General features: G+C 47.6%; 1 protein-coding gene across 1 annotated transcript; it reads right to left on the reverse strand.

Moving 5' to 3' along the window:
- Nucleotides 1-613: 613 nt before the first annotated feature.
- ndnf (neuron-derived neurotrophic factor) lies at nt 614-12,541 on the reverse strand. The gene is made up of 4 exons (XM_030434586.1): nt 12,041-12,541; nt 4,933-5,127; nt 4,364-4,488; nt 614-2,758 (listed from the first exon to the last, which is right to left on the reverse strand). Exons 2-4 carry the CDS (start codon nt 5,124-5,126, stop codon nt 1,362-1,364), a joined length of 1,716 nt encoding a protein of 571 aa, XP_030290446.1. The 5' UTR covers nt 5,127; nt 12,041-12,541; the 3' UTR covers nt 614-1,361.
- Between the last annotated feature and the right edge of the window lie 358 nt (nt 12,542-12,899).

Here is a 12,899-nt window from a genome sequence, read left to right on the forward strand (position 1 = left end):
ACCACATCCTGTGGGGCCACGTTTGAATTTCTTCATCAAGGAGATCAGTGAACAGGGCGGCAGCACCAGAGTCAGTGTTTTTACAGAGATGACCATGTGAAGCAGATGGTCTGTTCTCCCTGGACTACAACACACGCTCAAACGCTAAAACTATATTTTTGCTCCGACTTCAATGTGCTTTTATGTGTTGTTTGTTTTTTTTAAAACCTCACGAATGGTTCTTCAACAGAGTCAAAGAAATGCACTCATATGTGTGCTCAGATGCACCGATTTATTACTGCACATCCACGAGAATGTAGGTCAGTGACACACTGGTTTGATGGCAGGCGATGGTCAAGAGGTGATATGTTTCCAGTGGAGCTCAGCCACCAACTTGGAAAAGAAGTCTTAAAAGTTATTTCCAGCAAATAATTCATCCTCCGTTGAGCTTTACTGGTCACAAATCACTTTTAGTACCACGTTATCGTTTCTGATCTGATGAAGTATCAAATTCTGCTTATGCGACCCTACTTTAAGTGTCCCGAGTCCATAAACACAATGCGCCATGCTCGCTTTCATCTCGGAGCCACGGCTGTGATGTTAACTGCTTGGCAAAAGAACATGACACCCAGGGTGACAGAGGGATTACTTGTTCTATATTTAGTGTTTATGTACATGAATATTGGCAGGACAACTCTGTACATGTGACACACACACACACACAGCGATACAGTGATAATAACACAGATCTCCAGCACAGAACACATTTACAAGATGGGCTCTAGAGCAAACACTGGCTGAGATACATAAGGGGAATGTCTGGACTACGACAACTTCCTCGTGGAACTGGAATTTTTCCTCGTAACAGTTATTATTGTCATCAATAAAAACAGACAATCAAAAAGAGAGACCAAAAGTATAAAATAATTTAAATTCCTCCTCAATACATGTCGTGAATATGCAGTGAGAGATCTATACAATGCGACTGCATCTCCTCCGGTACAGCGTGATTTTGGAAACTGAAGAAACGCGCAAATATGACAGACAAACGCAAAAATGTCATGCAAGCGACAAAGAAAACGTACGAGATGAAAAAGATGATCTTCTTTGAAGTTCTGCCTCCCCAGTGGCAACTTGATGTCGAGACGACACGCCCGGTAACGGAGCACCTCGCGCTGTGGGCCACCCAGAGGTGCTCGGTGAAATGTAAACATAAATATACAGGTTGATATCTCTCTCTACAAACAGTTCAGTCACTGCCACAGGCCCATCCGCTGTGTGAGTAGTCAGTCTGTATACACTCCTTAGTAGAATATCACTTAGAGTTAAATAAACTTATTTAATATATATATTTATAATAGATTTATTCTTTGCAGAGTCATTTAGCAGTATTTCCTTGTTTTCACCAGTTTGCTCTGGTATTTCACTGAGTGACCACTGTGTCCCACCACGTAAACGTCCAGCAGGTAGGTCTTTCCTGGCTCCAGACCTGTGATGGTCTCTGTGGTCACAGCTTTCTGCAGGTTCGGGCTGTGGAAGTACTTGCACAGGACCTTTTCTGACTTCCTGCGGGTCTCTGGCCCGGCACACTGGTTTTGTTCCCTGCGTCGCTGCTCCTCGCCGTAATTGTCGGCCACCTCCTTGCGGTAAATGCAGTATTTGTTGCGGTCCTGCGTGCCCAGCCAGGCCACGGTGACGGAGGAGCAGGTGCGCAGCTTGTCGAAGGCCTTGATGCGCGTATCCTCCGGAAGCGAAGGGAAGGGCTGCTTGCTGCTGGGTCGTGTGGTGGCGAGCACCTTCAAAGTGGAGGCCCCTTTCCTGCTGCCCCGCAAGCGGATCAGATACTTGGCTTTTGGCTTTCCCCGCAGCTGGAACTGCCGTACCCCCTCCACGTTCTGGGAGAGCAGCAGCTTGCCGTCGCGCCTCACCTGCACCTGCACGGCGTCCAGACACGTGTGGACAAAGAGCGTGACCCTCTGATGGGAAGACACCGGAGCAAACCGCAGAAACTTGCTGCCCTTTCTCTTGATGAACACATCGGATACTTTGCCGTCCTTCAGCTCCACTGTCTTCTGACGGGCCTCCTCTTTAGTGCGGGCGAATGTCCCCACGTACGCTGTGCTGGTGTTGGTTGCGGAATTCACAGCAAACACGTCGAAGTAGTACTGCGTGTCTGGCTTCAGGTCTGACACGGTGAAAATGTTTTTATTGCCAATACACACCTTCTGAATGTCTAATGCTCTGGGCTTGGCTGTGTACGCCCGTGAAATCTTGTTACTCGTGAGGCCTCGGTCTTTGCCAAAACCAATGTCAGAGGGAACAAAGCCAAAGTGCGCAAAGTCAAACGGGCTGAAGTCTCTGCCAGGTTTTGGAGCCAGCATGAAGGCATCATCAGCGCTGATCTTAGCCTCGGCAGCACACATGCTCTTGAAATTGTGCTCTTTGTTGATCACAACGCAGTACTGGACGGGCTGGCCCATCAGAGAGCCCGTTGGCGTCGGCTTCCAGGCCAGGGTGATGGTGGTGCGGCCCAGTGCGGTCACGTCCACACGGGGGTCATAGGGCAGCTCCGGGTAGGGCTGGTCAGACTCTGGAGTGGTGGTGGCGTACACCTTGAAGTTGCTGTCTTTCTCCGTGGACAGGAGCTCCAGCTGGTAGAGGCCAGAGGGCGTGCTGGTGGCCACGTAGGACTCCACGTCGTTACCCTTGTAGGTGAAAAGCTCCGTCCCCTCGTCGACGGTCACCTGCTGTTTCTGCTGGTCCAGAGGTTCAGGCTCTCCTGGAAGTCAAAAAACAAATAGGCACCACATGAGCTCGCTGACTGACACGCTATCCAAATTTATATTACAAGTTCTGACAGAGATCTGTTGTCATGACCTTTACAGTATTTTCCTCCTCCTTTATTTTTGGCTTTGATGAAAAATAATTTCCACCCCTACTAAAAATGTTTAACGTGTCGACGCCGCGAGCTTATGATGAAGCTCCGCGAGCCTCACGGACGATTAGCCCCTCACATGGCAGCCATGTTTTCAGTCCAAACATCCCCAAAGATCACAGGCCAGCATTCACTCTGCCTTTCCAGGGGGAAGCCGCGCTACAAAGAGGCGCCTTGTAGCTTTCTACGCGAGAGAAACAGCCCAAGCATAATATTATGTTTGTCAACCAGAGAGTGTGCTCAGCGGTGTACTAAAAATTAATGCTCAAAGATCTACTCCCAGTAGAGACGTTCAGCAGAGAGAGCTGCGAAGACAGGAAGACTTTCACTGGTGGAGCTGTTGCTCCGACACATCTTTGTGATGTCAGACTTACAAAAACCATCTGGGAAGTATCCCTGAGAAACTGGGCAGCCACTTTCAAAAAAATACTCAGCAGGTGATTGGACAAACCCTCCGTCTATCACGGCTAACTTCAAGCGATCCGATCAACAGTAGGGGAGCAATACCACCAGCAGAGCCAGCTCGTCAATCAAAGTCTTAAGCTAGTCGAGACAAGAACCAAAATATCCTTTCCACTGAGAAAAGACTTAAGTTCTGTTTTTTTTTGCTCTTCTTTCAATGAAGAACAATCTCCAGTTGTGATAAACCAGATGCTTTAGCAGCTACGCTAACCCCTCGAGGAGGCGCCGATGTTTTCAAGCGTGCAGTCGCTTCCTCTCGCTGTCGGCCGTCCTCGAAGCTCCGAGCCCGGCGAGAAGGCTTCGCGAGCTCGCATGATTTCTTGCACATCCAGCTGCCTCGAAAAAAGTAATGACACCGGTAATGGGTCCAAATCTGTTATAATTCTTCTACTTTCCAGATGAATTCTTTTCTCTTGAGGCGAGGTGCACGTCTACAGCCGTGTGACAACCCAATAAATCATTCTGTGATATCCGATCCGACAGGAGCACAGACACAGACACAGGTGCTCGTGTATTCATATTCTAATATATGCTCACATCACACATCTACACTCTGAACCGCAGCGTCGGTCATCTGGCAGGATCTCCTGCGCTGAAAAGGACGACTTCCAGATGGAGAAAGTTTAAGTGTGGGGCAGAAAAATGAAGAGTGAAAAAGAGGAGAGAGGAAGGAAGGAAGACAGACACACAGACAGAAGGATTTACCTTAAGAAGACCAAGACAGCCTAAGTAAAGGGATGTAATGGCTTTGATTCAGTGGGGCGACTACAGTAGAGCGGAGCCCTCCTCTGAAAATTACAGACGTCAGCCTGGGCCGAGTCAGACATCATAAGTGGTCAGACTAGACGCTACGACTGTGACTTAATTAAAACCCACCAAAACACAAAGCCTAACATCACTGCCTCGGTTAATTGTGTGTGGAGGATAGTGATATTTCCACATAACGTGTCATTAACCTCTTCCACTGCTTTCTGATGTCAATTATACCTGATCCCTCTCCACTGGCCTCTTCTGGCAGCTCCTGCAGGGTGAGTTTCCACTCCAGAGGAGCGTCGCAAGGTGTCACAGTCACAGACAGGGGTGTGTTGTCTTCCTCCACCACAAAGTAGTACCTGGGGGAAAATGACAGGTTGAAGGGGACTCCTATTGACATTGCTTCATCACAATTTTGACGTTATTCAAAATAATGTGTCGGGTAAACGCACCAGCCGACCGAGACTGAGGCACAAACGTGATATTACTGTGCCACTGACCTTGGGCTGTCTCGCCCGGAGCTGACAGACACTCAATTACACAAACACGACTTTCTCATCTATTATTTAGTTTTTCGCATCAAGACAATAGATCATGTTACAGAGCAACATCTGATGTTTCCTATCTATTTACAGTAAGTGGCCATCTGCGAGTGAGTGTTTGCCCCGGTGATTGTTGCGGCTCAGTCAGCAGCGGAAGGTGGATGTTGGCTCCTCTTTGTGCTCAAAACAACGTGCAGACAGTTTGAATCACTAGGATTATGTACGTGCACTATTATGTAATTCATGCACTGTTTGTTTTACCTTTTGGGAGTGTCCCTGAACAGGTAGCCGCTGATCTCAGCACCGTCCGGGATGACGGAGGAGTCGTGGAACAGCGACTTGTCTCTGATCTGCATCTGGAAGAGGCCTTCGTCTCTCGTGGGCAGCTTCTGCGCCAAAGCTCCCAGCGCCAGCAGCACCACCACCACCACGCTCCAGCCTTTACACTGCCTCATTCTGGAAGACACAGGGAAATTATGTCTCATTTATAGTGTGGTGCATCCTGGAAACATTGAGTTATGTTTGAGGACTAGTTTAGGACACACGCTTTTTTTCCTCTGTCACGTCAGTGCAGTCAATACGAAGCTACATCCAGCAGCAGGCTAGATTAGCTTAGCTGTAAAAGATCCAACCCTCCTTAAAACCACGACTTTATAACACATTCTACATTTACTTCTTGTGCGATTAAAACAAATTAGATATAACATGTTAATTCATGGTGTGAGCTACCCCTGCCTACAGTCTTTATGCTAGGCTAAGCTAATCAACTCCTGTGTCCAGTTTTGATATGAAATATGAAAGCGGTACCAATTTTGCCATCTTACTCTCAGAAAGAAAGCATAATCTCTAAAATATCAAAGTATCTATTTACAATTTAGCATAACTTGATGGCAAAAGACTTTAGCCTTGTTTCTGGTCTTTGCGCTATGTTAAGCTAAGCTAATCGACTGTTCGTCAATATTTAGCTAATCTACAGACATCAGAATAGTTTTCATCTGCCATCATTTTCTCCTCTAACATTTAGCAAGAAACCCAAAAAGCTTATTTTTTCAAAATGTTAAACTACTTTTTTAAAATGAAACATAACTTTGTTTCTTAGCCTTTGGACACAGCAAGGGTAGATGTTGCCTTGTTTCTAGCGCGTATGCTATGTCAAGCTAAGCTAATAAACTGCTGGTTTCATTTATTTAGCTTATGTAAAGACATTACTGATTCCAAAATGTCAAACTCTTACTTCCAATCAAACCAAAAATAAGTTTTTGATCAAAGAAAAGAGGGGCTGGTGGGTGAATGTTGTTAACTTTGGGCTAGGCCAGGTTAGACATCAGAATAGTTTTCATCTGCCATCATTTTCTCCTCTAGCATTTAGCAAGAAACCCAAAAAGCTTATTTTCCAAAATGTTAAACTACTTTTTTAAAATGAAACATAACTTGGCTGTGTCTTAGCCTTTGGACACAGCAAGGGTTGCTGTTGCCTTGTTTCTAGCGCATATGCTATATCAAGCTAAGCTAATTAACGGCTGGTTTCATTTATTTAGCTTATGTAAAGACATTACTGATTCCAAAATGTCAAACTCTTACTTCCAATAAAACAGAAAATACGTTTTTGATCAAAGAAAAGAGGGGCTGATGGGTGAGTGTTGTTAACTTTGGGCAAGGCCAGGTTAGCTCTTCCAGTCTTCATGCTATGTTAACATGAGTTAATATTTAGCATACAAACATGAGGCTGGTATCAATCCTCTCATATAACTCTATTTCTTTAATGCACATTATCAATCAGTGTTGGTGGCTCACAGCAGTCAAGCTGTGGCCAAAAATGTCTATTTTTACCATGGAAGTTCTGAATGGCTTTTTTCCCTTTGCAATCTGGCATTAGCTTAAAACACAAAACTGTTCTTAATGAGTTCCATTTGGCAACGCCGGGCTTTGGCAGCGGACGTTAACAGTGTTTTCAGTGAGGCTCTGCAGCTTTCTCTCTTTTTTTTCTTTCTGTTTTTTCCACTACATATTTTATTGTGTGTTTAAATGTGTGTTTCTTGCCTTCGCTTCCTTTTTTAGTTTGAGCCCTTAATTAACATTTAACACTAAAACCGTGTGACGGCGCAGACACCAGCAGCTTTGAGTCAATCAATGAGGACTAAAAGAGAGTGAATGAGCATCGCCACGGCCACAGAGAGGAAAAGAGGGGATTAGGTTCAAACACAGACGTGTGAGGGGGAAAAGACATTGCGAAAAAACTCCAGGGAACCGCGCTTTTCCATCAAACGCTTAATATAAGAAGAAAAAAATCCCCTAAATCCGTGTCGTTTAAGTTTTATTGATGCTAGTATAAAAATGCTTTAGTGGTGCAGTGCACAGACGGAGCTGTGGCTCGGGACGGGGTGCAGCTGACCGTGGCTGAGTGCCTCTCACGTATCCCCTGTCTATTGATTTTGCCCCATTGATTGCAGCTGATGGGAACGGCAAATCCCTGGTGATTTAATCAGTGTAATGATGGCAGATTAGCCAGATACTTTACTGCCATTTACTGCAAGCGAGATGGTGTCCTTTTAATGACCCCTCTCCCTCTCTCCCCCTCTCCACTCGCCCTCCCTTGTCTGCCTCTTTTCTCTCGATCACACTTTTTTTTTTTCCATCAACAAGCGCTCCCTTTCACACTTGTACACAAACTATATAGCCTTTTTTCGCTCTGCTCTCCGTCCCTCTGCTGCCTCCTCCTCCCTCGCTTGCTCTTCTCAGATAAGTAGAACCAGAGGACTCAGAGTCAAACCTCCACAGTACAGACTTCATCTCTGCATTATCTTCCTCTAAGAACATGAGCGAGGGGGGGAAAAGCCCTTGACAGCTCCTGTCAGTGTCTCCGTCTCCGCCGTTGTCTGAGCCCAGCCTCCCGCCGTACCGCCAAAACTTCAGAGAGCAGAAGGAAAGCCGCCTAAGTGGTACTTTGAGGTTTGACTCACACAGAGAGAGGAGATCCTTATCGCCTCGGCTTGTCTCATTCCACTTCAGAAGCGTGTCACTTGGAACAAAGACATGTCTATTAATACTCAAGACAGCGCTGAGGTGGTATGTACAGAGAGCCGTTCAGAGCTGTCTTTCATTCCAACATCCCCCCCCAAACACTTCGCAGACACACTGAGGGCCCCGGGCCCCCGACCGGCTCTGTCCTCCACGCTGATGTCATCACACATAATGCCTGCTATCACTCATACAGTAAGGGTTTTATCACCACCGTCATTAGCACATTTGATGCGTGCCTTCAGAGTGCTCCTCACATGTGACACCAGCTGATTTAAACCCCACGACCGAACCACTCAGGCTGTATTGACAGTATATATATCGCAGCGAGATGACGTCTGAATATGAGAGCGGCGGTGCTGGTCCGGGGGTCAGCGCGGTTGCACGGACCAGCGCGGAGTCAACATGGTCACACGGGGCTGCTGCCGGATCCGCCTTTTACATGCGGGGGCCCCCGCCGCCATTTCTCATGCCACAGAGTTCCCTCACCAAAATAACACATCAAAAAAGCTCTGCATCTGGAACAAATAAACCCCGATGTTTAATTAGAACGGGGAAGAATGTATGATCGCAGTTTGAGGAAGGGATAATTTCAAGGCAAGGTCACCCGCAATCGTGTCAACTTTGTTTTTGCTGGTGCTTTTTATCAGCTTATTTTTACATTCATAGTCTTTTTGTTTCACTTTTAGTGGATTGCGCTGAGCGCTCTCTGGGGTGGAAAGCATCCCACGTTTTCTAATTGGCGAGCTGTGGAAGCTGTGGAATTGGGATTAAAGCCGCACTGAGTAGTTTTGAAGGAAGACATTTTTTATCGGAAGAGAAAGATCTTCACTGATTTTTTTTTATGCCTAAAGAAACTAAATAAACAACCTGACCTCAAAAGACAACGCAGCTTTATGCTGTTTTTCTCTGTTTATTTGGCGGACCCTGCCACCTCTCCAGCTTCAAACTGTTTTCTTTTGAGGACAGCTTGTTTATTCAGTTATGGAGAAAATACATAATTCTGAGTTTGTATCATTATTTCACTGATACAGTAGATATTAAAATTCTGAGTGTTAATTTCTTCTCCAAAACTACATAGTGCCCCTTTAAAGGACAAACACAGCCCGCAGTGGTTCCATGAAAAAGGAGGAAATAGTGCTGATTTTATTTTCCCATGTACAGTATCGAGAAAATGACCCGGCACCCGTCTCTCCATTCCTGTGTGATCTGAGGAATGTCATCCCCCTCATTTGAATTACGGCCCTAACAGCTTCGACCTCGCTCTAATTGGGGGTCATTACAAGCAAATCGTGTGCGAAGCCAAAACAAAATGTTCACACTATGTTTTACATCTCCCCGAGGGACGCGGCGCTCTCACCGACATCCATCAACCAGCCAGATTATTTAACGATCGACTCGTGATTAAAGCAAAAAAGCGAATATTTATCGTGCAACAATCCAGGCACCTGTGTGTGTGTGTGTGTGTGTGTGTGTGTGTGTGTGACCACACTGATTATCAGCACATTGTTTTCCACACATGGAGGTGGAGCAGGACACATGCATGTATATATGTGTGTGCACCAAACTGCTCCTGACCTCCCCTCTCCCCTCTCTCCTCTCCCCTCACTCCTCTCTCCTCTCCCCTCTCCCCTCTCCTCTCCCCTCACTCCTCTCCCCTCTCCCCTCTCTCCTCTCCCCTCTCTCCTCTCTCCTCTCCCCTCTCTCCTCTCCCCTCTCTCCTCTCCCCTCACTTTGTTTAACCGCTCTCTCTCCCTCTCTCCTCCTCCTCCTCCCCTCTCTCCTCTCTCCTCTCCCCTCTCTCCTCTCTCCTCACTTTGTTTAACCGCTCTCTCTCCCTCTCTCCTCCTCCTCCTCCCCTCTCCCCTCTCTCCTCTCCTCTCCCCTCTCTCCTCTCTCCTCACTTTGTTTAACCGCTCTCTCTCCCTCTCTCCTCCTCCTCCTCCCCTCCAGCTCCTTGTCAGGACGGATAAGCCTCCTGCCTGCTGCCACATGGAGCTCATTAACAGAACGGGAGGGGAATAAAAAGACAGTTTAATTTCAACACAAATAAAGAGACATTTCGGATTCCACCCAACAAGACGCCTGGCAGGCAGCGCTCGCTCGCTCGCCGCCGGGGGACCTGAAGCCTCTGTGTGTTTTCTTTAAGGGAGTTTGAAGGCAGATTTATGGTGGGCCCTCGGTAGCGAGCTCCATCACCGCTGTCACTTCAGGGCCAATGTGGGGGGATTGGAGTGAGTGGAGTGTATATGAGGGGTGGTGGGAGGAGGGGGGGGCTCCGAGCCAACGATGGAACCACACAGGACCTGGACCTGCGCAATAGGCAGGCCAAACTAAAGCAGGTCTGGTGTTTTTGGACTGCTAAACAGCTCATTAATGGATTGGTTGAGCCTGTGGCGAGGGCTCGGGTCCAATGACGGAGATTTGTATCTGCCGTGTGTGTGTCCACGCGCGCGTGTGTGTGTGTGTGTGAACTATCACGCAGGAGCTGTCTCCTCGCCATCCACAACATCCCTCACAGTTTGAGTTTCTGAACCCTCCACATCACCAGAACCACGAAAGCTGGCACAATAGCAGAGATGGGGAAGGAGAGCCCAGTTTCCTTTTTCCCCTTCTCACCCTCCCTTCCCCATTCCCAGTTCCCCTCCCCTCGTTGCCTCTTTATAGTCCACATCTCTGGAGCTTGCATTTAGCCTGAGCTGCATCCTGGAATGTCTCTATGAGGAGGGTCAGGTCGGCCCATTCAGGATGGGGAGTGAGTGAGGGAGGGAGGGAGGGAGTGGTGGTGGTGTTGGTGGTGGTGGTGGCTCTGACTGATGCGCTGGCATTGTGGCTGCAAGGGTGATTAAAGATTAGAAGGGAAAATGCTCCCCCATGGGAAAGTCATCCACCCACTGCCCATCATGCACCATGCAGGCCCGGGTCGGGGGGCTGCATCGTGGGAAATGAGTCAATCATGCTCAGCTAGGTTGAGCTCGGGGGAAGCATGGGGACACAGAAAAAGGAGCCCGTTCAGCAGCAAGTGTGAGCCTCCCCGCTTCTGTCTGTCCATCTGAGGGGAGCATAATGGGGGGCTTTTGCAAAATGGATGTGCACCGCCTGTGAGGGGGGTGGGGAGGGAGGGAGGGAGGGGGGGGGAAAAGAGTGTGAGCAGGCAGAAGGGGGAGTGTGTGTGTGTGGATATGATGAATAATTTAACAAGGAAATAAAAACTTGTCCTTAATCTTCCACCAGTGACTCTGGATGTGTGACACCGGAGAGGAGGGGACGGCACACACACACACACACACACACACACACCGCAGCCTGTCACCGCGCTCTGGACGCGGGGCGGCTGCAGCAACACTGGCGGAATTCTTTCAGCCGGAGAGTTTTCATATGCAAATCACGGTTTAGTTACGGTATGCGACGCAGACCTTCCCATTTTAAAGACTCTTTTTTTTTTTTTTTCTTGTGTTCATGATTCATTCTCCTGAGAAAGTAACAGAGTGAGAGAGAGAGAGAGGAGGGAGGCAGGCAGGCAGTCAGTCAGTCAGTGTGGCTTCAGCCGGCTGCTAAATACAGTTATTCAGAAATCCTCCACTCAGGGAATGTCTCTCATTAAAGAAAAAAAAAAAAAAAAACACGGGTCTGAAGGGAAAAAACAACTCCCAACATGAGCTGAAGTGTCATTAATCCGCCCTGAATCATTTACTTTTAGACATCTGATGAGTGGAAAATCATTTAAACCTGAATTCTTCGCTCCTCTTCTGTGCGTCCCGGGCTTCTCACAGGTGCGTAAATGCAACCCCCCAAAACACATCTCCGAACTGCTCAAAAATGAAAATTGTGTGTGATGGTGACAGCAGCGCGTTTTAACGCACAGGCTCGTATTTTTTATTTATTTTATTTTTTTACTGGGTGCTGCTGTGTCACCCCCGGGGAGCATGGGAACCCTTCAGGAGGCACAAAAGCGGAGAGGATTTCTCCACAAAGTTCACCAGTTTGACGGCTCCACACGCGTGCACGCATACAGTCCACAAAATGAGACGAGACTCAAAAGAACATGCGAGTTCGGTCTTGATTGAAATGCGTTTGAAAACTTTTAACTTCCCGGAGTTGTAAACCGCAAAAACCCCTCTCTTCCCCTCTCTTCCCCTCTCTGGCAGACGTTTCAAAGGCACCACTTTAACTCGATGGGAGTCCGGCTCTGAATTTATATGGAGCTTTTATGCACATTTAGAATAAAATAAAAAAGAAATAACACGAGAAAAAGTTGGAAAAAGATAAAGGGGAGCTTTGGATGAGACGCGCCGGGAGGAGCGAGCATGCTGGGGGGGGGGGGGAGACGGATCTGTATACGGTCTCTTACCTTCAGGAATAACGCGGCGCAGCGAAGTTTCTCTGGAGGATGATTCTCGCTTTCTCTCTCAGCCACTCTGATATCACCAAGGTTTTCAAACCAAAAAAAAAAAAAAAAGAAAGAAAGAAAGAAAGAAAGAAAAAGTGTCTGACAACTAAAAGCGACTGAAAAAAAAAAAAAGAAAAATGAAAAGTTTGGTCCTGTGCGGTGTCCAGTAGTTCCCTCAGTGCTGGTGCCTATCAATCGGATTAGGCAGACTGCTGCTCTGGTGCGTGTTTGCAGTTTTCTTGCGGATTTAACTGGTCTCTGGTGGGCAGGAGTGTGTGTGTGTGAGTGAGTGTGTGTGTGTGTGTGTGTGTGTGTGAGAGAGTGAGTGAGTGAGTGAGTGAGTGTGTGGGTATCCTGAGCTCTGGCAGTGCGTCCCTCCCCTGCCGCGCCGCTGCTATTGAAACCTCCACTGGATTGGAGGCAGAGCTGGTGCGAACTTTCTTCCCCCTGCGCTCTCCGTAGGAAGACTCCAAGACACAGAACCAGCCCACTGCTTCAGCACGCCACAAGGAGAGAGGGAGAAGAAGAAAAAAAAACCCAGAAAAACTAAACTAAACAGGGACCAGACAGATCGACTCGAACACTTCAACTCCGAGCATCGACTCCAGGAGAGCAGATCTGGAGGAAGGAATCTCCTGAATGTCTTTGTGTTCCGAGCTGATGTTCAAACTTTAAATCACAGCTGATGAATCAGACAGTGAGATGTCAAAGCGCATAAATCTCAACACAGCGGGGTTCCCCCCTCTTACTGTTTTTTTGTATTTCCTAACTGTTTACTCTGATGCTCCCTGGAAATTATTACTTTGGGCAGCAGCGCCTG

Source organism: Sparus aurata, chromosome 11, assembly GCF_900880675.1.
Source record: "Sparus aurata chromosome 11, fSpaAur1.1, whole genome shotgun sequence".
NCBI lineage: Eukaryota > Metazoa > Chordata > Actinopteri > Spariformes > Sparidae > Sparus > Sparus aurata.

Excerpts from the sequence above, each read along its gene's own strand:
- ndnf (XM_030434586.1), bottom strand. The coding sequence starts at position 5,126 with ATGAGGCAGTGTAAAGGCTGGAGCGTGGTGGTGGTGGTGCTGCTGGCG. Across the intron at positions 4,489-4,932 it reads TTCAGGGACACTCCCAAAAG|GTACTACTTTGTGGTGGAGG; the intron begins GTAAAACAAACA and ends ATTTTCCCCCAG. Across the intron at positions 2,759-4,363 it reads GGCCAGTGGAGAGGGATCAG|GAGAGCCTGAACCTCTGGAC; the intron begins GTATAATTGACA and ends TTTGACTTCCAG.